Source organism: Perca fluviatilis, chromosome 6, assembly GCF_010015445.1.
Source record: "Perca fluviatilis chromosome 6, GENO_Pfluv_1.0, whole genome shotgun sequence".
In the NCBI taxonomy this organism is placed as follows: domain Eukaryota; kingdom Metazoa; phylum Chordata; class Actinopteri; order Perciformes; family Percidae; genus Perca; species Perca fluviatilis.
This window is the reverse complement of record NC_053117.1, coordinates 31,348,059-31,374,151: the sequence shown is the minus strand read 5'-3', so window position 1 is coordinate 31,374,151 and position 26,093 is coordinate 31,348,059. Positions and strand designations below refer to the sequence as shown.

General features: G+C 41.5%; 1 protein-coding gene across 1 annotated transcript; it reads left to right on the top strand.

Moving 5' to 3' along the window:
* The first annotated feature begins 3,299 nt into the window (after positions 1-3,299).
* On the top strand, positions 3,300-25,227 carry ckap2l (cytoskeleton associated protein 2-like). The gene is made up of 8 exons (XM_039804259.1): positions 3,300-3,362; positions 3,452-3,506; positions 6,437-7,689; positions 9,871-10,066; positions 10,612-10,770; positions 12,028-12,088; positions 15,128-15,281; positions 24,670-25,227. The coding sequence occupies exons 1-8, from the start codon at positions 3,316-3,318 to the stop codon at positions 24,977-24,979; spliced, it is 2,235 nt and encodes a 744-aa protein (XP_039660193.1). The 5' UTR covers positions 3,300-3,315; the 3' UTR covers positions 24,980-25,227.
* The last annotated feature ends 866 nt before the right edge of the window (positions 25,228-26,093 follow it).

The following is a 26,093-nucleotide window of genomic DNA, read 5'->3' as shown; positions in this document are numbered from 1 at the left end:
GGCTCACGCCAGCGGGAGCTGTCCGGGATGCGTCAAAGTAATAAATGCCCGTCTTGACCGGGTGGCGATGTTGCTGTGGCATCTCGGGCGCATCTCCACAGTCTAGAGAGGATTGCTGCAGCCATGGAGCGTGGGCCTCTAAACGCACCACCTGCTCCTGTTGTGCCCCTTCCTCCTCCCCCCACTCCATCTCCGTCCACCCGCTCCACCAGGAGCGCATCGCCACTCCCTGACCAGATCCCACCGGAGTGTCCAATCCCACCGTAGTTCAACATTACGTCTCCTTAAGTCCTCTAATATTTCTTCATTTATGTCATCAACGCATCCATGATTCATGGAAATGTGTAAAACACAACAAACCACAAAGAATGCGGTGACTTTTTGAGGACTGTACTGTAAAATGCCTCCTGACCTATCCAAACACCTGAAGCGCATTTTCAGTAATATTTTTCCTTGTAATTATGTATGGTTTGCAAAAATGGGAACTGCTGCATCTGTGTAGATGAGAGAAGCAAAGTGTATGCGCGTTGTACACACGCTACATTTTGGCCAAGCATGCGCCCCTAAAATAGCATCTGAATAATGGGCCACTGACTTTACAGTGTTTCCTTCAGGATTTCTTTTAGCAGTGGGGGCAGGTCCGAACACCCCCAGGCTAAGCATTCTGTAGCAAATAATAATAAACCCACTATTAATTACATTATCTGACTTAAAGCAGTGTCACTACTTCAGCATATAAATAATGCACCTCAAATACAAACGTGGGCAAGGGCGTTCAGCAATCGCTATTATATCGAATCAACAGCCACGTGCAATTTAGCTAGCAGGTGAAGAACACAAACAATGAAAATCACCAGTTAACTTAATTTAAATTTGCAAGACCAGGCTTAAATGAACTGACAACATAATTTATTATACCACTTACAGTTCTCAAGGACGTACACACACAATCTCAACTGGCTAGTTATCCTCGTGTGTCCGCGCTATTCTCCGACATGCACTCTTAACAATGCAGCCCTATTTCTGATACCATGGGGGGCAGAAATGTTGCCGTGGGGGCCGCCACGGTCAAAGCAACATAGAGGAAACACTACTTTAGACTAGTGCCACTGGCCCTCATTTATGAAACATGCGTACGACCTAAAACAGGCGTAGGACGGGCGTACGGCGATTCCTACGCAAAGCTCGGCATTTATCAATTTGAACGTGAGCGTAGGCTGCGAAAAAAATCTCACGTCTGGTCTGAACTCGTGTATGCACGTTTTGGAGTCAGTGTGGACTTGCGGTGCAGCATATAATCAGTTTAACAGGAGAAGGAGAAGTCATCAGTTGATCACTTATCAGCAATGGCAGATCTGGCTCTTTTAGAAGACCTCTATGCTCCGGTCTGCAACATTGTTTTAGCCTGTGGGGTTCTGCACAACATCGCACAGGAAGACACGGTGCCATAAATGTAGTGATGGAGCCAGATGACCCGATGCCCAGAGAGAAGTGTCCACCCCAACTGGGGGCTATAAAAATGAGACCGGATATTATTCCTCGCTTTTAAAAGGTAGCCTATAGTGTTATGTTTGGCAATGATACTCAATATAGGAAACATGACGATGCACAACATTTTGATTTATTCTTCAGGTTTTTGTTTCTCTTTCAAGTGAATGATTTTACTTTCTCCCAATGAAAAAGTTTATTAATTTTTTCATGGTGGAAGACCGAATGAAAGGAACCTCTCTGGTCAGGCAGGTCCCTTTCATCGGGCTAACGTCAACACGCCTTTCATTCAATATATTCAGACTTTCATTCAATATATTCAGACTTTCATTCAATATATTCAGACTTTCCTTCAATATATTCAGACTTTCATTCAATATATTCAGACTTTCATTCAATATATTCAAACTTTTATTCAATATATTCAGACTTTCATTCAATATATTCAGACTTTCATTCAATATATTCAGACTTTTATTCAATATATTCAAGGTTCATTCAATATATTCAGACTTGCATTCAATATATTCAAACTTTACATATATAATAATTTCCTAAACAGCATGCCATAATATTTCTATATATACGGCAGGAGGGGTAATATTAACAGGACTGCAGTAACGTTAAAGACTATTAGTTTATTTAGAAATAATCATGTTTTTGTTACTGAAAATTGTCTGTTGATCAACTAATCAATTAATTAACTAATCATTTAAGCTCTAGTATGCAGTCCCTTTTCCAAATTTAGATTTTCTGCATGGGTACACATGTATCACCAACCTGCAGCCAGATGGCAGCAAGTGTTTGTGTAATCATCTACTCAGTTATTCAGTAACTTCAGAAGTCCCCTACATCAACTAGATATCTTATTCTGGATGGTTGGTGAAAGTTAAGTGTCAGTTAAGGTGACTCAACGGGTGCTGTTACATTTGGATAAACATCATTTCCTCTATTATGTTCATCACAATTTAGCAGATTAGAAGCTTCTGACCTCATTTGCTGCATCCAATAAGTTGAACTGAACTGTAGTCAAATATTGGCTGTAATTAACATACATGTTGAAATGAATGTTTGTTTCGTTAAGTGATGTGATGCGTTTTTTAGGCTACAACATTTTTTGTCACATACAGCAAACATCTCCTCACTATCCGCTAGCTGCCTGTCCCCTGAACACACTGTAAAAAAACGCAGTCTCTGTTGACAGCTCTGGCTCCACAAACGGCAACAAAAGCAAACTGCGCCAACCTGCACAACGAACCATAACAAACAGTGTTCCAGCCAATAAACGACAAGAAGGAGTTGGTTGAGTCATGAATGCACATTGTGGAAGTAGCCTACGTGCTAACGCTGCTGGCTCAACCAGCTCCTTCTTGTCGGTTATTGGCTGCTTTGTTATGGTTCGTGGGGCAGGTTGGCGCAGTTTGTTTTTGTTGCCGTTTGTGGAGCCTGAGCTGTCTTCAGAGACCGCGTTTTTTTACAGTGTGTTCAGGGGACCGGCAGCTAGCGGATAGTGAGGAGATGTTTGCTGTATGTGATGAAAAATGCTGTAGCCTAAATTATGCGTCACATCACTTGGAGCACCTTTAACCTAAAGAGAGGTTCTAAATCTTTTGGTGCAGTAGAGTTCTGCATCTACACTGTAGATGTATGCTCTGCAGACACATTGTAAAGTGATACATCAGTGGCTGGATATAAAGCCTAAATTATTTTTTGTTCAAAGACTAAGTAGGAGTCTTTATTATGGAATTTACAATTACATAATGGAAAGTTACCAGTGTTGAATTCCTGTGTAATTTTTCTGTTGCAGAGTTGCGTAAGCAAAAGTTGATGGAATACTTGGCAGAAAAAGGAAAGCTGAAACTGCCCAACCCTAAGTAAGAACAATAACTCTCTGCATAACACCTCACAAACAACGTGTTTAATCAAATTTTGTTTACTAAGTTTACTAAACTTGACTACTCAGGCCATACCTCCGTGACGACTGCCAGGTTAAGAAGCATGTGACGTCTACACTAAAGGTGGGTCTTTCTTTTAAACAGGTGTGTGTTCGTGAGAGTGCATAGTTACCATCATGGGAATACCAGAACTAGGGGTGTTGAAATTAATCGATGCATCGAAATGCGGACCTGAACGATTATGCAACGATGCAGTGACAGACCAAAATCGATAATTGGCTACTGATTAGAGGTGTGAATCTTCACTGATCTTTCGATTCGATTACGATTATCAGGTCTTCGATTCGATATCTCGATGCATCACGATGCTTCAAAATAAATTTTTCTATTAAAGCCATATAAGATATTTGACTTGACAAACTTGCATGCCCAAGCTGCAATACGTAACTTTAGACTGGAATGATGAAGTGTTTGGGTTCATTTCTTTAAGGTAGCTACCACGAAGGTTTACCTATTTTGGATTAGTCATATACCACCCTACTTTTAACCAGCAAATCTATTGTGCTGTATTGGAATAACTGACCCCAGACTCTTTAACAAAAAAGGTATTGTTTACTGAACAATAAATTAAATGTATAAATAACATTTAGCCGTTAGATTGAATAACAAAAAAACATAACACAAATCACACCCTTCAAATATGCTAACTGCAATATTTCTTCAAATGATATTACACACAACTACCCCTTTACCCGTTTCTCTCAGTTTCCACTTAAAACACTCCACCTACACAAAATGATTCCTCCTTACAGCAGTTTCAATGTAAAACTTACTCAAACCCTATTAAACCACTGCGTTAACACACGCGTACCCACCCACACACGCCGAGAGAAAAAAAAAGAAGAAGTTGCGGGTTCATGTGGACGTGCAGCAGCCAGCAGGACGTTATCTTCAGTGAAGCAAATGCACAGAAATCCAACTTATTGTTAGCTGTTAGTCCAAGAAACGCAGCTCAAAAACGAAAACCAGTCACCAGCTACGGCAAAGTCCTCTTCAGCGGGGAAACACGCTGTCGTCCTCTCCGGTCCAAAATCATTGTCCTCCTAACCAGCATCTCTCCGCTATTAGCTCCAACTTTAGCCAGGCACACTAGCACAACGTTTGTTCTAAAGCACTGCTGTTAGACAGGAAAAGTGCCGTAGTGTAGCTACACCTCTTCAGCTTCGTTATTTCACTTAGATCGTTTCCAAGCTAACTATTCTAGTGTCTCTTGATGTTTCTCAGTGTTTTCTTTCCTCTTCTCGATTTGCGATCCTCTCTACTCTCCCGTGTCTCCGCTCAGCTGTTTTGCGTTTCTGTTTGTTTGTTTGTTTGTTTGTGTGTGTGTGTGTGTGTGTGTGTGTGTGTGTGTGTGTGTGTGTGTGTGTGTGTGTGTGTGTGTGTGTGTGTGTGTGTGTGTGTGTGTGTGTGTGTGTGTGTGTGTGTGTGTGTGAAACGGGTTAGCTAGGCTACTGAGTGTTATTTTTCATTTGAATGTTTATGCCGCGGCCGGAAAATTAACGAGCGACATCATTGCGTTATAATTGATTATGGTGGGCCACTGCATCGATGCAGCATCATCCATGTCCGCGATGCAATGCATCGATTATTTGATTAATTTCAACACCTCTACTACTGATGTTACTTTTTGATTTTCCGGTCGCTGCGTGTTTTGTTTTTGCCTTTTCTCGGTCTGTTTTTTTTAAGAGCAGATACAACAAAAAAGGGGAGATCATATATATCTGACTGCTTGAATTTTTTGATGAAAACCATATGTAGCAATACAGTATATAATAATATTGAGGAGGTGACTTATCGTAATGCATTGGGATATTGAATCGATTTGAATCGTTGACAGGATAATCGTAATCAAATCATGCGACCAGTGAAGATTCACACCCCTAACCAGAACTCATAACCGTAAGACCAGGCTCTAAGTAAGTGCGTCAGGCTTCAAAGCAAATTTAAAGACAGTGGCCGAACTAGTGCTGTTGCGGTTTACTGCATTATTAGTCACGTCATTCCGCCGCAGAGTCAAGCTTGTCGCCGCTGTTTTTTTTCCTTCCCGTTCTTGCAAGCATGTAATTGTCAAACAGTGTCATCTGTCATGACACATCTGTCTGTGTTTCAATAACGAATGCATGCGGGTGGTGATGGCGCAGTGGATATGACACATGCCTCTGGTGTGGGAGATCTGGGTTCGATTCCCACTGTGATACATCAATCAATGTGTCCCTGAGCAAGGCACTTAACCCCTAGTTGCTCCAGAAGCATACAGCCTCTGATATATATAGCAATTGTAAGTCGCTTTGGATAAAAGCGTCAGCTAAATGACATGTAATGCATACCTGCCAAATGCATTTAAGCGGAGTGGAGGGTCCAGAATTTTCACCCCCCTGCTTACAGAGCTGTTCATTTCCCCCCTGCTGTGTTGTATTTATCAGATGAATGGCGCCTGCTCTCCCTCAGTGCCCAGATCTCCTTGTTCAGTGCCCCGCAAGAAGTTTGCCAGGAACTTTCCGGCTTGTAGCCTACACATTAAACCTGGGTGGGGTTTGGACATGATTTGAACTCATGGTGTGAGCGGTACCAGAGCACGAGAAAACAGCTGAGCTTCAAATGTCTTTTTTTATGGTGGTAAACCTGGCGGTTTGAATAAGTTGACAAAATGTGTGCAGTACAAAAAAAAAATCTATATTGCGGCAGCCCTAGGCCAAACAGGGGAATTACTACTCCTGGTCCGTCATGTGATGCCCTCTGGCCGAAAAAGACTTTCCCCCTTAGGCTTACATGGCGAAAGAGATGTCTGAAAATCAGTGGATACATTTTTTTTTTTTCGACTCGATTCACTATCCGAATTCGGTCAATCCCACCAAAGAGTCATAATGCAAAAAGCCCCAAAAAAAATGTCAGTCTTAACTTGGTGCTGAGTTGGCCTGATAATCAGACCAAATTGTCTTTTTTTTTTTTTTGTCTCACTCATTTTTTTCCAATTTATGTTTTTGTTTTTACAGGTTGTTAAGGGGAAAGAGAACAAGGCTCCGGCTGACAGATTAAGATACAAAAGCACAACAATTCAAACTTTGGTTGCTCAATCCACAAAACACCCTGCCAGAGGAGCATTTGTTGTCCATAACAAATTAAATGTTAATGGCAGCATGCTTACTGGACGGCAGAATACTAATCGTCCATCTGCAACCAGTGGCCCGGCACAGCCAAAGCTTAATCACAAGCATGTGCTGACAAGAACCAAATCCAACCCGAATGCAGCCAGCCGTCTCACAAAAAAGCCAAACACAGGAGAACCATCTTCGAGCAGAGCCTCTTCGAATGCAGCTCGTACAGCTCTAACTAAATCGAGCAGCAGATTGGGCAGTGGCTCAAATGCTACCTGGTCGTGTTCAATGAAGACAATCAGTGTCAGGATGAGTCTCGGCCCCATGGTCAAAACAAAAACAGGACTCACTCCTGCAGTGACCCAGCCAAGGAACAGTCAAAGTCAAAACTTAACACACACCTCTGCCACAGCAGCTGATACCACCACCGCCACCACTATGTCTGTTGCTAACAAGGTGAAATCCAGCACCTCGTCATCTGTTTCTGTTTCCCAGAGGTCTGCCATGGCTCAGAGGAAAACATTACCTACCCCTTCTCTAAACAAACCTGAGAGAACAAGAGCTGGGATTAAAGTTCCAGATCAGAACAAGTCTAACCCTAAACCACTTTTGTGTAAACATTCTCAGCCATCTTGTAGGAGTCAGCTATCAAGTGAACTGAAATCAAGGTCCATCTCCTCCAAGTGCACAGCCACACCTGTAAAGCCAGAGGGGAAAGCAGGGATGTCAAAAACATATAAATCAGCTAGTCAGCCCACAGACAGGTCCACAAAGCAGAGATCAGACGGGGCACGGCTTAAAAATGGCCCACCATGCAAAGTCGCCTCCCGAACATCCTCGAGGCCAGCGAGCAGGTGCATTTCCAGAGCAATCACTGGGGTTGTGGGAGCTGCTGTGGCTGAGCTGGGAGGGAACACCAAGACATGTAAAGAGACGGGTGGTACGAAGGGACACAGTTCAGCAAACGCTCCTCCACCACAAACTGGTATAAAAAGAAGAAGCGCTCCTGTGATGTCCCAGACAGTGCCACGGCCTGGCAGGACCATCAGCCATACCGGTCATGCCATAGACACAAAGACGTCAAAGGTCCCAGTCAGAGTTTTTCCCCAGACTGAGGTTAAGAAACTGACTGCCGCCCAAGAGGAAAGAATGTAAGTAGAACAGTACAACTACCTGTAAAAGTATAACATTAAACTATGCCATGGAACCATTGAATCATCACATTTCAAGCATCCACTGTAGTTGATCATTGGTTAAAGTTTGGGTTGTGACTTTTGAACTTGCCAGCTGCAGAAGAATGCAATACCTAAGATCTTCCTATGTATGTGAGTCACAAGGAAAGTTTCCTATGGGGCTGGGTGATAATTCAATATTTTTGATTTGATTTCAACTTAATCATTTGTCAAATCATTGACATATGGCATGTTGGTGTAAGATTTGTTGTGGGAGTTTGTAAGGGCAAGGGTTTTTTGGGGGGTTTTTTTTTTTTTTTTTTGGGGAAAAAAAAAGGTTTTTTTTTTTATTGCTGAATTTTGCTTATACAGTATAAAAGGCAGGGTATTGGTTGACTTTAACTATATTGGTGCCAATATGATACCGGAGTGTCAGTAACTATATCAAAACAATACTTTTTTGCAAGTTAAAGGATCATTAAGATGTTTTCTACAAAACCCATTTTTGTCATTTAACAAAACAAGCAAGGCAAAATAATGGATGTGGCCACACATCCATTAAGTGCTCTGTTAAAGTGTTCTGTAGAAAGATACAAGATACTTTGATGATGCTGATGAATAATTTTATTTAGGTTAACATACATGAAAGAAACTATTCTTTCCCACAATTTGACACTGTAGCTAACAGAAAAGGGAATTTGCTTAAGCCAAGGCTTATTTCGCTTATCCTTGAATCCCCTTTGAATCACTCAGAAATCCAACAAAACTAAATGAAACTAAATACTTCAGGACTTTGTTTGAAATCTCTGGGCATGTACAGGCTATGCTCTCTTGGTTTACCGCCACTCTGGTTGACCGTGAAATGAATCTGTGTGGGTAGTCTAGTTTCACCCACAGAGATTCCTTTACACCCACGGGTTCACACAGGGACAGATGTCACTTTTGGATTTTATGAAAATGACTAATAGGATAAATGTTCTTAAAGGAGTTAAGTTTTGCTTTTAACATACCTCAGTTGAATGGCTTTATCAGTTTTATGTCAATCAATTTGTTTGTGTCCCAACCCAATATGAGTGAGTGATAATTCAGAAAAGATTATGGCGATAAAGATGCTCACACATTACACGTACAATTACACGTACAATGCATCGATAGATCGGCCGGTGACCGGAATTGGCCGGTTTTCATGTGCTCGGCCATGACCGGCGACCGGCAGGTCAGTCTGACATTTGCCTATTTCATGCCGGTCAATGCTACAATTAACTGACAACATAAGTTATACGAGTCACAGTTCTCAAGGACGCACGCACACACAGACACGACAGGACAGTCTCTTTTTCCTTTCTCTCAACTTTTCCGCCATGTGTCACGCGTACCCGCTCGCGGTGTGAAGCGCGTGTCCGCGCTATTCTCGCACATGTAGGGAACCTCGTGAATTAACCTGCAACATGTCAGCTGTTTGGAAATTCTTCAGCGCGTGTGCAGAAAATAACAAGTTTGCAATATGCAACACCTGCAAGGAAAAAGTAGGGCGTGGAGGGACGACACCAAAAACCAAAATCAAATTTTTTTGGTTGGATATCGGATGTGAAAAGAAGGAAATTGTTCTAACATTTCACTTTAGATGTGTGTGAATTTCCCACACCAGGAGTAATTTATATAGTTCTATTTTATAGTGATCCATTATCTGGTTAAAACATGTTCTGTGCAAAATGTTCTATTAAAGAAAAGATAGAAAATAAATATTTGCATGTGGTGTAAAGTGGTTAGAAAAAATGAAATCGGAATCGGCTAAAATTGGTATCGGCTGGCCTAACTCAAAGAAAATCGGAAATCTGAATCGGCCTAGAAAGTTGTAACCGGTGCATCTCTACGTACAAGATACAAGCAGACTCATGTCTGAAAATGTGCAATGGTTGGTGAAACAAGGAAATGAAGGTTTGGTCTGTTCCTTTTAATTATTAAGTAGAAACCAGGAGTTGTTTATCCGAAATAAAATATTAAAGGTGTTAACCCCAGTTTGTCCTAGGACTTATGTCATTTCACTTCTTCTCCCCTTGTTTGCTGTGTCTCTCTCCTGTGCTGTCCAGTTAAGTAACAATAAAAAAACTAAAATGTTGACTTTTAACTGTACCCTCTGCTCTACTGTTTGGTCTCAAGGAGAAAACTACAGGAATGGCGGGAAGCCAAGGGTATTTCCTACAAGCGTCCTCCAATGCCAGTGAAACCTCAGGTCAGGCGCACTGTGGCCGTACCCCTGCCTTTCTGGGGCACCATGAAGGAGGAAGACGACGCCCACTCTCTCATCTGTGCAGTGGACAGATCCTTGGCTGACTGTATCAAATTGGTTGAAGAGGTAAATGGTGTGGACTACTGAATTACTTTCTCTTTGGGTTCCATGGTATTTTGATTCTGATGTAATGAGCTCTAACCTCCCAGTGGATATTACATTTCACTAAAACTATCTAGGACTGTGGGAGTATCCATGGACATCAGATCTGTACCATCAGAGTAAATCAAGAGAAATCAATTCCATTTGAAATGGGGCTGGGTGTCTAAAAAATAACTAGTTTGCCTGAACATGTTGGAAGGCATATGTCTTAAGACTTTTCCTGAAAGGCCTGGCCTGCCGTTATGCAGAGGGCTGAGATGTGATAATCGTTTAAATATGTACACTTTACACAGTTTTTCCTTCATAGTGTTCCACTTGATTGTGTAAAAAATGATAAAAGTTCTAAAAGAAGTTCAAACCCCAGCTTACTTTATTTTTTATGTCAATCACGGCATAAAATGGGTGCAATCATTTTTTTTCAGCCACCTTAATTTAGCACTTTAGTTGTAGCATACTGATACCCTTTGTTTTAGTGTATGAGTTTCATGTGAGCCTACCCGCACCCTCAGGGTTGTGCTCCAGACCAGGTGAAGGAGGTTCTCTCACGACTGCCAGCTGTGTCTCAGAAGTTTGCCAAATACTGGATCTGTCAGGCCCGCCTGATGGAACAAGAGGGCAACCTGGATGTCCTGCCCATGTTTGAAGAGGCTGTTGGTGTTGTGTTGGAGGTACGTCATCCATGATATTCAAACTTTGGAAATATTTTATGTGATACCTGCTGATATTAACTCTAGTATTTGAGTATTCGCTTGTATGTCATTTGAATAAGAAGAAGAAATGCCAAAGATATACCTAATAAAATGTTATGTTTATGGTATTTAGAAACACTGATGCCATTCCACAGTTTTTTTCCCTCTAGAGAGCACTGACAAGTGGAAAATGTCCTGCTCAGTTCATATATTACATTAGAGGGCTTTATATAATTCACTAACCTCTACTTACTACATATAAGATATATTAGGAAAAAAGTAATTTAAAAAGATTATCAAGGGTGGTATGTTTTACAACAAATGGCTCTTATCAGCACTTACTAAATAAAACTGCTGGTCATGTAGAAAATCAGACTTTTTCTATGAAAACATTTGCTTTGTAATCATATGCGACACAGAATTCAACAAAAACATCCAATTTAGTGACCCTATTGAAATTACTGAGTAGCTTGAGCACCAATGCTAGCATTTTGTTTGACTTCGCAATGCCTGACAGCTCAATCGTCATCATTAGTGACAGGCCAGAACAGCAGAAAATTTTGTTTGGGCTAAATGCTGTTCAGCTCTGATAGCTGATATGGTTTCCGTTTCAGTGTGTCTTATCTCGGCCGACCTTTTTTTTTCTATAAATGGTAGATATCCCAGGCAAAGGTGGCTGCTACAGCTGGCTACAGCGATACACAATCATACTTCAATAATTAAGGATGTTATAGGCATTGTGTCAAGGTATTATTTATTTATTTTTATTTAAAACGCACCATGTGCAGTTTAAAAGGTCATAAGGAGCAAGGTTACCTCCCCTTTCTCTGCCTTGCCCGCCCAGAGAATTTGGCCCACCCATAAGAGAGACATCATGGCTTTCAAACGAGCAAAGTGGCAGTTGGTCAAGGTTTTCATTGTTCTAATACAACATGTATTTTGCTTTATAATTAGTTTAGTTTGTGTTTTTCTTGTGTTGGACCCCAGGGAGAATAGTCTTCACTACTGATGTTAATAAACAATAAACACCTGGAAGCACCCACCATTTACCGTCAAATGCTCAGAGCCCATACGTTCAGCATTTTAATGTCTGTGTAGAATAAATACAAATTTGAGTTTTAACATAGAACATGATTATTGATCAACCCTTCGCTGCATAGTCTAGGTTTTTACATTATTCCTGGCGGCTTGATTTTTTGTGTGTTGGTAAGTTTCTGTGCTTCTGTTTTATTGTAGCCAGTGGACGAGCTGCGGACTGTGGTGTTTGAGATTCTGAAGAAGAAGGAGGAGATCCAAGGTAGTACTCATTTTTCCACAGTACCGCAGGTACCGTAGGTATTGTAGATACCCGGGATGCAATACGCTTGTTAGCCACTGGCTTTACCGTACATCTATGGTAATGGGTTCTACAAGTTCACATGGAACTCCCAAACCACAAGTCAGTCTGTTTCTCTCTGCCGTGGTTTTTCACATAGAGCCCAACTTTAGCTACAATAGCTGACATCAGCATTAGCGCTTGTTCCAGCAGACTTTAGCATAATATTAAGTTAACTCTTACTAGTCCTGTTCTATGTGAAAAACCAACGGTAGAGAGAACAGTGTTTCCCAAACATAGACTATTGTGTGGCGGTCCGCCTCACTATCAACACCGGCCGCCGCACATTGCGTTTCGTTATTATTATTATTATTTTTTAAACGCTATTTAAAATACATTCCTCTGCATTTCCTTTCCCTGCTCTCCTCCGTCTGTCTGTCACTTGTGTCTCGCTCACATACACACACACACAGCCCCCTCCCGCGGTGTTGTTTTTTTTTAAAGCCCCGAAACATCACCTTCCAGGCACCGCGGCAATGGTTATGTTTAAAGTTACGGTGAGGGTTAGTGCCTGTAAGGCGACGTTGGAGGCTTAAAACACCATCGATCCCACCGTGCACACAGCGTCTGTCTCCATCAAGGAGAGAAGAAAGCTGGTGAAATTCACAAGTTCACGAAAGGTTGGTATCTATCTCATGAACACCTTTACACAATCGCACATTCACAATCACCAACCCGACTCTTAACAAACTGCTGCTACTGCTTTAGAAAGTTAACTAGTCGCAAGTTTGCGGTAAAATGCCGTTGGGTTGTCGAGGTCAAAACACTATATGTAGCAGCTGTGAATCAAATAAACGTATTATAAATAATGTTATGTCATTTACTCTTACACTGAATGTTTGCTGCTTCAATCCAGATGAGGATTGAAAAGTATTTTCCGCGACTGAAAAAGGCCCGTGTTGAGGATAAGGACCAGGCTGACCAGTGGAATTAGTTATGTTATTAATTTGTTTTACAGTGTTTTCAGACAGCATCCAACTGCATGTGTCTCTCTCTCTCTCTCTCTCTCTCTCTCTCTCTCTCTCTCTCTCTGATTCTTTCTTAGGATTTATTGCAGGACTCTTGTGTTACACATCCTTATTTTTAACCAGGTCTATTTTATAACCTGGCAACTGAATGTATATTGCAATATTTAATGTACTGTAGACTTGACTTTCTGTTTTTAAATTATTTTGTGTGTGATTGTGTGCCCCATTCCCCCTTCAGTTTAATCCTACTATTATAATCAGTATTTTTATATTAACTCAAATCACTATCACTATCATGTAAAAGGTGTCTCTTGTAGAGACAAACCAACAAAGAATTATCACCCAACACACTGCAGTTCATTACAACTCTATGGAGGGTTTTGACTTATTGTTTTTGTTTCACAGCTTGCAGGTTTACTTTTTGGATCAATCTCACGGCTTTCTTCGGTGTAGTTGTCGTAGGAGAGGTAGACCAAAACAAAGCAAAAAGAAGATTGAATATTGGGCGTACATTTATCAGGCAGACACAAACACGGCGACACATAAATGAAAGCTAATGTTGCTCCATAGATGTGTAAATAAGCCACTGTTTGCGAACACGTTGATGAGAGTGAACCGTTTTGCGTGCTGCTTTTGTGTTACTGAGCGTCTCATGATTTTTGTGCCGGTGCCATGAACGCCTCATCTTGAGAAAGCTTCAACTCCGAGCGGCACAATGCCCAGTGTGGCTGAGGATGAGTTTTTCGATGGTTGCCTATCAAGACCAACGACGCAACTGGTCTGATCAAGGCGTCATCAATGAGAAAAGCAGTGCGGTGAGCCTCACGTTTTGCGTTCTGTCTGATCGCGGGCTTGAAGTTTAATTGAATTTTGTAGGGGTGGGAAGAGACACCCAGCTCACGAGACGAGACACAAGATTGGGTTCACGAGATCGAGACGAGATTTTAACACTATTTTACAGAAAACTTCAATGAAGATATAAGACTGGATAAATAGTCCTTTATTCAATCAAAAGTCACAAAATGAAAAACGATCACGGAAAGGTTTTGCCACTAACTCAAATGACTAGCTTCTCTCCTGTATAACTAACGGTTACTTATTCCATATGTATGGTGGAGAGATAGGAGTCTCTTCACTCAGAGAACCAAGGTTACAACTAAGGGTGTCGCGATTTTAATTCAGTATCGACCAAAATTAAGTCACAATCTCCTACATAAAAAAAATGTAATCGTCGATGCTGCCACGCCCCCATGTCACATCCGGTCAGCTTGCCAACTGGAAAAAAACACACGTGTTGAAGTGCTGTGAGTCAATCAACCTCCTGTAACTTAGCTACAGCCAGTCAAAAGATAGCATGGCAACTGCAACTGCAGATGCAGGAGACCCATCGACAGAATTTGAACCCCCTCCTCTTTCACTGAAGTGGAAGTATTTTGGATTTCCAGTGAGTTATGTTGAAAACGTTCACGTTGTTGACAAAAAAGCCACAGTTTGCAAGCTCTGCTATGTGCGTGTACCATATTCTTCCACTGGCAGCACGACTAACATGGCAGCTGTATTCTCAGTAATGTGACTATCTGGAAGAAACAGGTTTGCTTATAAATCACTAAAATAGCAGTGACCGCACCGTTTGGCTTAGTTATCAATGCTGTTAGCATGGTAGCTAACACTTTTGTTACTTTATTTTTTGACAAATCGTTTCGGCTGTGCATTCTAACATGATGTCATTGTGCTAAGAGAGCACCGTTAGCCTTTACAACGGAGCTGCTTCACTAGCTACACTTGTTATATAATGTTTCATTACAGAGTTCTTTGTTGATTTGTGTTTGTCGCCGTGTGCTCGTGGTGGAATATAATGTAAACAGAGAGCGGCGTGCCATAAATGCAATATACATAATATCTCGTCACACCTCTAGAATTTTGTAATTTCAACAGCGGAATCTAAATAAAATGCTAATAAGGTTTACCAAATACTTGTTTTTGTCATCCGCAGAAAACGAGAAAGAGGAGGACCAAATTCCAACAAGTGAAGGCACTTCAGAGAGCATCAACAACCCAATGATGACTCCTAAACCTGTCCGAGCTCTCATCTGTGGAGAGAAAGGAGACTCATCTGTAGTCAAGTACAAGATCACGGCAACTCCTGGGTATGTTTGAGTCATTATTACAACTTCCAGCAACTATATACGTTCAACTTTTTGTCTGCTGGCCAGTTTAAGTGTGTCTGCTTTGAATTATTTTACTTTCATAGCTTCTTAAAGGGCAACTATTGTATAGCATTTTCAGGATTATACTTGCATTTTGTGTTTGTACTAGAACAATTTAAAGGAACACGCCGACTTATTGGGACTTTAGCTTATTCACCGTAACCCCCAGAGTTAGACAAGTCCATACATACCCTTCTCATTCGCGTATTTAACTTGTCTTACGCCCCATAGCTCAGCGCTAGTTACAGATCGGTAATCGGTTCCAACTTGTACTTCTCGATTAAATAACGCCAACATGTTCCTGTTTACGTGTTGTGATTTGTATAGTCACAGGATGTACAAATAAAAAGGTAATATACACATTGCCGTCTTCTAACCGTATACAAACTGGGAACTATATTCTCAGAAAGGCGAAGCACTGCTACTTGGCCGGAGTGATTTGCTAGCAGCACCTGAAGCCCTGTGGGGAGGAGCAGAGAGTTCGCCTGGAGTTGGAGGAATAGAGTCAACAATTACTAGATAGTAAAAGCATAGTGACCTCGTTATTTGTACACCCTGTGACTATACAAATCGCAACATGTAAACAGGAACATGTTGGCGTTATTTTGTCACTTATTCGGAGCAGTAGGCTAGTTGGAACCGGTTACCTCCAGGATCTGTGCTAGGCTTAGCTAGCGCTGGGGGCGTAAGACAGAATTACAACATGCACGGAGATGAGAAGGGTATGTATCGACTTGTCTGACTCTTGGGGTTACGGTGAATAAGCTAAAGTCCCAATAATTCGGCGTGTTCCTTTTAACAATATTGGCAGCCCAGATGACACTGTTTACTGCCATTAGCCCTGTAGCTGCTGTAGTTGGCAGTGGACAATAAACAATAAACCTGTTTGAGTCGTGATTCACTCAGATCTTTAGCCCAAGTCTTTAAATTGACTCACAAATCCCAAGTCACTAGTATCATTAACCCGGTTCAGTTGAGTCCTACTACAATTCAATCTAAAATGATAACTGCGCCATACACGAACCTCTTGCAACATTAGCTACTACTAGTCCTAGCCATCTTAGCTGCCAAAAGCTTTTTGCTACAATTTTGTAGGCAACATCAACTCCACAAGTCAACTCAAGCGACTGAGAGAGCAGAGATGGGATTCACTCAAGAACTCACGAGTCTACGATGACTCGTGAGTTGTCGGGGATTCGTGAGTTCTCACGACTCAGCCGAATCAGCCCGGCTACGTTGTCATGAGTGGATCTGATTCAGACGAGCGAGTGAAGTCTCTGCTCGAGCTCAGGGTAAAGCAAATCAACAACAAAAGCCATTCTTTTCACTTCTGAACAATGTTCTGCACGTAGGTGTATAAATGTAGTATATTAAAATGCAATTAGGTCGAGCAGACAGTCCGAAACATTACAAGCTTGCCTCGGCTCGTCTTCCAAAAACTTTATTATTCAAGTACAGATTAGAGGTAGGGCTGGGTATCGTTCAAAATCTTTCGATCCGGTGCCAATTTCGATACCTCAGATTTGATGCCGGTTCCTTTTTTCGATACCATATGTTTTAAAATCCATTTCAACATCAACAAAAATACATTAAACACAAAGCTTTTATTTTCCACCTTAATTGTGAATCAAAACAGTTATCGAAATTAAAAAATTCTGGTGAAACCGCTCACTAGGGCTTTGACTCTGAACTTCGTTATTCGAATATCATTTGAATATTTAAAAAAATAATGATATTCGAACGATATTAGGCAGCTCTTACTATTCGAACCTGTTGTGGGCATTATTTTTTGTAAATGTGTTTGCTTGTAAACGTTTTCAATTCAGATTCCGAGGCTTTTTCATGCATTTCAAAATGTAACTAGAAAATGCATTTCCTGCAGAAAATGTGTGGGAATGCTGAATAGCTGAATTGCTAAAGCTAACTGGATGAATAGCTCAAATCCGTAAGAAGTTGAAATAGTGAGAAGGGTTGAAAAAGTGGAAATCATTAAAAAGTTCAAAGTTGACGCTAAACTGAATTGTTGGCTATAAAAGTTGAAAAATGACAAAATATGTAGAACATTGTGAGGTCTTTAGCTGAAGCTGAAGAATAGTTGAAAAAGTGGAAATTGGTTCAATAAATATGAATGTCATTGAAAAGTTGAAGAACACCACTAATAAAATATAATTTAATATATAATAATAAAAAGCGGTAAGCTAAACTGTAAAACTGTCAAAAGTGGAAGTTTCAATAAATTGACTAAAAAGACTTATTATCAGCCATATCCATTGCATAGAACAAACAAGAGAGAAAGAGAGGGATAGAGAGAGAGAGAGGGAAAGAAAGATAGAGAGAGAGAGAGGGGGGGAGGGAGAGAGGGAGGGAGAAGGAGGGATGGAGAGAGAAGGAAATAGAGAGAGAGAGAGACGGATAGAGAGGGAGAGAGAGTTAGATGGAAAAAGAGAGATAGAGAGGGGGAGTGAGAGAAGACAGACAGACAGACCAGAACAAGAGAATAGAAGAGAGAAGACAGACTAAAGTTCATATTCCTGCCTGTAGTATCTGGGTGTGTATCTGTTGTCATGGTAACGACTGGCCAGTGAATGTTTGTAGTAGTTGAAGTAGTGAGAGTAGTAGAAAAAGTGGAAATCGTTTTAAGAAGTATGAATTTCATTAAAAAGCTAAAAGTTGACGCTAAACTGAACTGTTGGCTTCAAAAGTTGAAAAATGACAAAATATGTAGAACATTGTGAGGTCTGAGAGGGAGAGACAAAGAGAGAGAAAGAGAAGGGGATAGAGAGAGAGAGGGAGAGAGAGAGATGGAAAGAGAGAAAAAGAGAGAGAGAGGGAGAGAGAGAGGGAAAGAAAGAGATGGAGAGAGAAAGGAAGAGAGGGGGAAGAGAGGGAGGGAGAAGGAGGGATGAAGAGAGAAGGAGAGAGAGAGAAACAGAGAGAGAGAGACAGGGAGAGAGAAAGAGAAAGAGATAGAAAGAGAGGCAGAGGTAAAGAAAAAGAGACAGAGAGAGAGAGGGAAAGAGAGATGGAGGGAGGGAGAGAGACAGAGAGGGAGGGAAGGAGATAGAGAGGGAGTGAGGGAGACAGAAAAGAAAAGAAGGAGGGAGGGAGGGATACAGACAGAGGGAGGAAAGAAGACAGAGGGAGGAAGGGAGACAGAGGGAGGAAGACAGAAGTAGGGTAGGAGACAGGGAGAGACGGAGAATGAGGGAGGAGGAGGGAGACAAAAACAAAAACAGAGGAGGGACGGAGAGAGAAAAGGAGGGAGGGAGGGAGACACAGACAGATTAGGAGACAGACAGAAGTGGAAGACAACAGATCTAGACTACTGTTCATATTACTGCCTGTAGTACCCAAGGGGGTAAGCTTCGATTCAGAACTCGAACCTCCGATGGCGCCATTTTGTTGCTACAAAGGTATCACCTCCTGTTAGCATTCCACTGACCGCCATTTTTTTTTTACGTCACTTGACTGCGAATAACTTTACATCTGAAGCGTTTAAAGACTCTATTTGTCCATTGTTTAGTTCTAAAGAAACACGACAATGTATAAAAGGTTCCATTACCTTGTATCTCACGTTATGGCTCCGTAGCAGACGTTTTTGTAAAAATAGGCTAACGATTGTGTCATAACTAAGTGACTTACTGTCGCACAGTAGAGGAATTACCGTATAGTACAGGAGAAGCTCGCAGGCAGTTTCGACTTACATTAGCTGTTTAGGTTTAATTGCTAATGTTAACTAGCATGTTAGTTAGCAATAATTAGCCTGTGCTTATGTTATCTCCTTACATATACCTACACTCTCAGTCTCTGTAAGATTGGGAATGATTGAGATTTCTCTTGGCACAGCTACCAGAAGACTTACAACTTTCAGACACGTTGCTCACGTCACATTTACGTTGTCTCCGTCAGTTGGAGGCTGCGCAGTAAAGCAAGGTATCAGCGGAAAAGTGCTTCTAATAGCCTTCACTGGTCTCCGTCCAGAGCAACGGGGTCTATTGGTCCATTATATACTGTCTATGGTAGTACCTGGGTGTGTCTGTGAAAGTGTTGTCATGGTAACGAATGGCCAGTGGATATGTTTATAAACATGCTTTGATGTCTGTAATCAAGTTGATGAGCAACACCTGCTGAACCTGTCAGCTGTGCTGTGCTTCAGCTATTCAGAGTCCCTGAGAGCGAGCTCTCAAACAAAGCCTCACAGTGGCAAAACGATAACTGCTATCAGTCAAATGACGTCATCCTGAGCACCACAAGGCCTTTGGGAACGTATCGGTATAAAATGTATATGGATAAACGTAAAAATGTGGGCATATGAGCGATTTCAAAAAGTGGTTCGTTCAGTGTTGCGCTGGGAAATATCCGGGAGTTTTAACATTGGAGCCAATGGAGATAGATATGGACCTCTTGTCATTTGGAAGCTCAACCAGCCAAAAGTAAAAGGCGTATCACAAAACTGAGCATATTTTCTGAAACTAGACAAAAATACAATAATGATGTATAAATTGTGTGTGACAAGTAGATATTGTGGGCGTGAGAACAATTTATTGAGAAGGGACAAAGATAATTTTTTCGAAGCTTCACCCTCTAGCTATGACATCATCCACTCTAAGCAGCGCAATACACACTCTGTTTAATCGATAAAATTTCCTGAAATGATCACTAAACTTAAACAGCTTTTTCACAAAAACTGTAAAAGGTATCAAACTGAAAAGCCATAGCCTGATAGCTGAATATTTTGTGAACATTTTAAAGTTTGTTTGGCGTCTGTAGGTGAAAGTATGAAGGAGCTGAAAATTTTGGGAGCGGAAGAAGATTTTAAGGAGTTGAAGGCTGCTCTCATTCACTTCAATGATAAAAAAAGTGTTAAAAAGCTTAAAATTTAAAAAAGTATAAATAGTAGAAAAAAAGTTGAAGAAGTCCCATCGTTAGCTGAAAGAGCTGAACATTTGAAAAGTTGAATGGTTTAAATAGCTGAAAGTATGTAGAAGTTACGCTGGGATTAATAATAAAGAACAGGATAACAATAGGTGGAATGCTGTAGAACAGCATTCCCCCAATGACGAGTCGCGGTGACGCACGTCTCTCGGCCGTGGCTTGGTAGCGTTGCATTCCCCCCTAATTCTCAAAGAAGGGTGGCCAGATCAGCGGCGTCTTTCGCTCGTCGCGTGTCGCTTTCTCTCCTACCTACACCGGCCGCACCCTGTCCCTTCTCCCCTTTCTACCTGCCTGCACGCAGTGCTGCTGCACATGAGGAGAGAGCAGAGAGAGGAGGGCGGGGCTGCTCATCAGTCACAGAACAGAAGAGAGAGTAGACTGTTTTGGGGCCCACAGGAGAGAAATACCTTACCTGCTCGCTGGACAATACTGGCGACTTTTTCGCTGTCTTTTCTACAGAAAGTCGCCAGATTTGTCGCCGCCACACACACACACACACCGACTCAACGCACACACCAGCACAAGTATTAACATCAGACCACTTACGTAGGCTACGGTGAAAGCTCCGAACTTCTGTCGAAAGTATAGTGTTTGTGTTTAATCCAGGGTCTGACTTTGAAAAAAATTAAGTTTGATATCAATATAGGTCTTACTGAAGGTATTTAATGGTCAAAATATTATTAATAAATATTCGAATATTAATAAACAAACGAACTTCGAATATGATTTTTGGGCAAAAGTCAAAGCCCTACTGCTCACTCAGAGTAACATTATTAAAAGTGACCTTGCCTTGCAAGCTCAGCCTGTCAGTCAGTCATCAGGGCAGAGAAACCACAGTTTTGCCCGCTTGTAAGAGGAAGTGTAACGTCAACAGCACAGCGACCGCTTTCGGCTCGCCATTAATGTCATATATTGAAAGTATGCAGAAGTTACGCTGAGCCAAAAAACGTACGGAAGAGGGATTAATAATAAAGAACAGGATAACAATAGGTGGAATGCTGTAGAACAGCATTCCCCCAATGACGAGTCGCGGTGACGCACGTCTTCACGCAAACGGTGTCTGCGTGAAGTTTAAAAAAACTGTAACCACACTTGAAACCAACCGTGACTCTGTGACTTAAACAAAACTGCAGACAGTTTACTCCATCTGCACCTCTCCGTGTGTGTGTGTGTGTGTGTGTGTGTGTGTGTGTGTGTGTGTGTGTGTGTGTGTGTGTGTGTGTGTGTGTGTGTGTGTGTGTGTGTGTGTGTGTGTGTGTGTGTGTGTGTGTGTGTGTGTGTGTGTGTGTGTGTGTGTGTGTGTGTGTGTGTGTGTCAATATGCAGAGAGGACAGATAAGCTTGCGCTTACGTGCTCAGACGCTTTTGGAACTGAAATTTGGCACCGAAAGATAAATAATTTTTCGGTGCCATAAAAGTATTGACGTTCGGTACCCAGCCCTAATTAGAGGTGTGAATCTTCACTGATCTCCCGATTCGATTATGATTATCAGGTCTTCGATTCGATGCATCTAGATGCATCACGATGCTTAAATACATTTTTCTATTAAAGCCATATAAGATATTTGACTTGACAGACTTGCATTGTCAAGTGCAATGCCCAAGCTGCAATACGTAACTTTAGACTGGAATGATGAAGTGTTTGGGTTCATTTGTTTAAGGTAGCTACCACGAAGGTTGACCTATTTTGGATTAGTCATATACCACCCTACTTTTAACCAGCAAATCTATTGTGCTGTATTGGAATAACTGACCCCAGACAACTCTTTAACAAAAAAGGTACTGTTTACTGAACAATAACTTAAATGTATAAATTACATTTAGCCGTTAGATTGAATAACAAAAATCACAAATAACACCCTTCAAATATGCTAACTGCAATATTTCTTCAAATTATATTACAAGCACTTACCCCTTTACCCGTTTCTCTATCAGTTTCCACTTAAAACACTCCAGCTACACAAAATGATTCCTCCTTACAGCAGTTTCAACGTAAAACTTACTCGAACCCTATTAAACCACTGCGTTAACACACGCGTACCCACCCACACACGCCGAGAGGGGGGAAAAAAAGTTGCGGGTTCATGTGGACGTGCAGCAGCCAGAAGGACGTTATCTTCAGTGAAGCAAACACACAGAAATCCAACTTATTGTTAGCTGTTAGTCCAAGAAACACAGCTCAAACACAAAAACGAAAACCAGTCACCAGCTACGGCAAAGTCCTCTTCAGCGGGGAAACACGCTGTCGTCCTCTCCGGTCCAAAATCAGCGTCCTCCTAACCAGCAACTCTCCGCTATTAGCTCCAACTTTAGCCAGGCACACTAGCACAACGTTTGTTCTAAAGCACTGCTGTTAGACAGGAAAAGTGCCGTAGTGTAGCTACACCTCTTCAGCTTCGTTATTCCACTTAGATCATTTCCAAGCTAACTATTCTAGTGTCTCTTGATGTTTCTGTGTTTTCTTTCCTCTTCTCGATTTGCGATCCTCTCTACTCTCCCGTGTCTCCGCTCAGCCGTTTTACGTGTGTGTCTGTTTGTTTGTGTCTGCCTGTCTCTCTCTGTGTGTGTGTGTGTGTGTGTGTGTGTGTGTGTGTGTGTGTGTGTGTGTGTGTGTGTGTGTGTGTGTGTGTGTGTGTGTGTGTGTGTGTGTGTGTGTGTGTGTGTGTGTGTGAGAGAAACGGGTTAGGCTACTGAGAATGTTATTTTTCATTTCATATTCAATGGGTAAATTGTTTCAGTGATGAATGACTTGCTTTATGGCAAGATAAGCCTCTCAAAAAACATGGCAATACAAGTAGGGATATGGATATTGTTAGGATTTTGTCGCTTACCAATACTGCTTATTAATGCTGATACTTATCAATCAATATACTTTAAGTTAAGTTATTTTATTTTATTACTCCTGGTGTGGGAAATTCACACATCTAAAGTGCAATGTTATGGATAAACCATTTCCTTCTTTTCACATCCAATATCCAACAAAAAAATGTATGTTTTCTGTATGAAAACAGGTAATGCATTTGTACAAAAGGCAGTCTATAAGCAGTGATTGTTGGAGTGCATGTCGGAGAATAGCGCGGACATGCACTTCACACCGCGAGCGGGCACGCGCGCCACCCGGTAGACAAGTGAGAGAAGGGGGGGGAGAGACTCGCTGTCTAGCCAGTGGAGATTGCGTGTGTGCGTCCCAGGGAACTGTAAGTTGTATAACTTATGTTGTCAGTTCATTGTTAGCTGGTGATTTCGTTGTTTGTGTTCTTCACCTGCTAGCTAGGTTGCACGTGGCTGTTGATTCGATATAATGGCGATTGTTGAACGCCCTTGCTCACGTTTGCATTTTATGTGCATTATTTACATGCTACTGTAGTTACACTGCATTAAGGTAATGTAATTAATAGTGGATTTATTGTTATTATTTGCTAGCCTATATATAATTCCTATGCATTGTGTATGGTAGCCTTTACAATGTTATTTATTTACAGCATTTGACCGGCAAAAAATCGCCATATGTCAGACTGAGTGGCCGGTTGCCAGTCATGGTCAATCACGTGAAAATTGGTCAATTCTGGTCACCAGCTGGTCAATCGGTGCATCTCAACAACAGCAACATGAAGACAAACGTTAAAAAACATATCATGTCTTCATGTTGTGGTTGTGTTGTCTATTTAATTGTTGGAGCTTGTATTGCAAGCCAAATTTCCAACAGTGGTATCTACACATCTGTGCCAAAGAAAGGTGAGACACATTTTTCACGCGGTCTTTCAGGAATAAAATGACTAATGTCTAGAAGTCTGTGACAGACACGCCTGTAACTCCTCACACTTTTAAAAGCATGATGGCTGATGGCCAGATATCAACGTGGAGAAATATTGTGTTTTGATTTGATATTATTTAGGACGTGTGAGGAGTTACTGGCGTGTCGGTCACAGACTTCTTGACATTAGTCATTTTATTCCTGAAAGACAGCGTGAATCTTCTCATCTTTCTTCGGCACAGATGTGTAGATAACACTGTTGAAAATTTGGCTTGCAATACAAGCTCCAACAATTAAATAGACAACACAACCACAACATGAAGACAAAAGTTAAAAACATATCAGGCATCATTAAAAACACAAGAAATGAATATGATGGGGTACCAGCCCTGTAAGAGCGTTAATTAATTATATTGGTTAATAGTGAGAGGAGGAAAAGAATAAGCACATTTAAAAGAGTGAGAGTGATATGCAGACTGTGGTAAGGGGAAAGGTCTGACGAGGGAGAAAAGACGATATTGAGGCCCTCATGGCTTTCTGTACTCAATAAAATCCCGATTGTTTCTTGGAGGCTGGATGAAGTTGAAAATTATGATTTTTTTTTTCTTATTTTTTGTTTTTTCTTCTTGCTTTTCCTCAGTGGCCCGCCAAGCCAACAGACTGAACCGGTGCGGGTCAACGGCCAGGAGGTTCGCTTCTTTACACCAGTCAGACGCTCCGTGCGAATCGAGAGATCCTCACTCCGATACCCTGCGTCCCTCCAGGACCATGACCTCTGTGTGGCCTCCTACGATGACCTGATCTCTGAGGAGGATGACCAGAGAACTGAAGAGCAGAAGCATGAGGAAACCAGCCTGTCTGCTAACAACACACCCATGTACGTCTACAGACAGAACGAAGCACTTCAAGACAAAGTGTTCGTCCAGCTCGTCTATGATGAAGGCGTTTAGCTGTCTGTGCTGACATCTTCCCCAACAGTTTGTAGTTGAGACCAAATTTAGATGTGCAGCATTCACTGTTCACATGACAGGGAGAACAAAGTCAAATGTATGTGCATACTTTGGTGTTTTAAGATCTCACCCTGTTCACTAAACAAGGTGAGTTTTATCCTTGTAAAGGTAGAACCTGATATATGATGAATTAAGTTTAATAAGTAGTTCTTACACTTGGTCATAAAGTTTCTGGGTTTATCATTTTAGTCCCTGTCTTTTTTTCCATTAAATGTGTACATAGTAATGTAAAATAAATGGCTGTTTATTTTATACACACTCACCTAAAGGATTATTAGGAACACCTGTTCACTTTCACGTTAATGTAATTATCTAATCAACCAATCATATGGCAGCTGCTTCAATGCATTTAGAGGTGTGGTCCAGGTCTAGACAATCTCCTGAACTCCAAACTGAATGTCAGAATGGGAAAGAAAGGTGATCTAAGCAACTTTGAGTGTGGCATGGTTGTTGGTGCCAGATGGGCTGGTTTGAGTATTTCACAATCTGCTCAGTTACTGGGATTTTCACGCACAACCATTTCTAGGGTTTACAAAGAATGGTCTGAAAAAGAAAAAACATCCAGTATGCGGCAGTCCTGGGGGGCGAAAATGCCTTGTTGATGCTAGAGGTCAGAGGAGAATGGGCCGACTGATTCCAGCTGATAGAAGATCAACTTTGACTCAAATAACCACTCGTTACAACCGAGGTATTATATGCAGCAAAGCATTTGTGAAGCCACAACACGAACAACCTTGAGGCGGATGGGCTACACCAGCAGAAGACCCCACCGGGTACCACTCATCTCCACTAAAAATAGGAAAATGAGGCTACAATTTGCACGAGTTCACCAAAATTGGACAGTTGAAGACTGGAAAAATGTTGCCTGGTCTGATGAGTCTCGATTTCTGTTGAGACATTCAGATGGTAGAGTCAGAATTTGGCGTAAACAGAATGAGAACATGGATCCGTCATGCCTTGTTACCACTGGGCAGGCTGGTGGGGGTGTAATGGTGTGGGGGATCTCTTTCGCCTTCAGAACTGCCTTAATTCTTTGTGTCATTGATTCAACAAG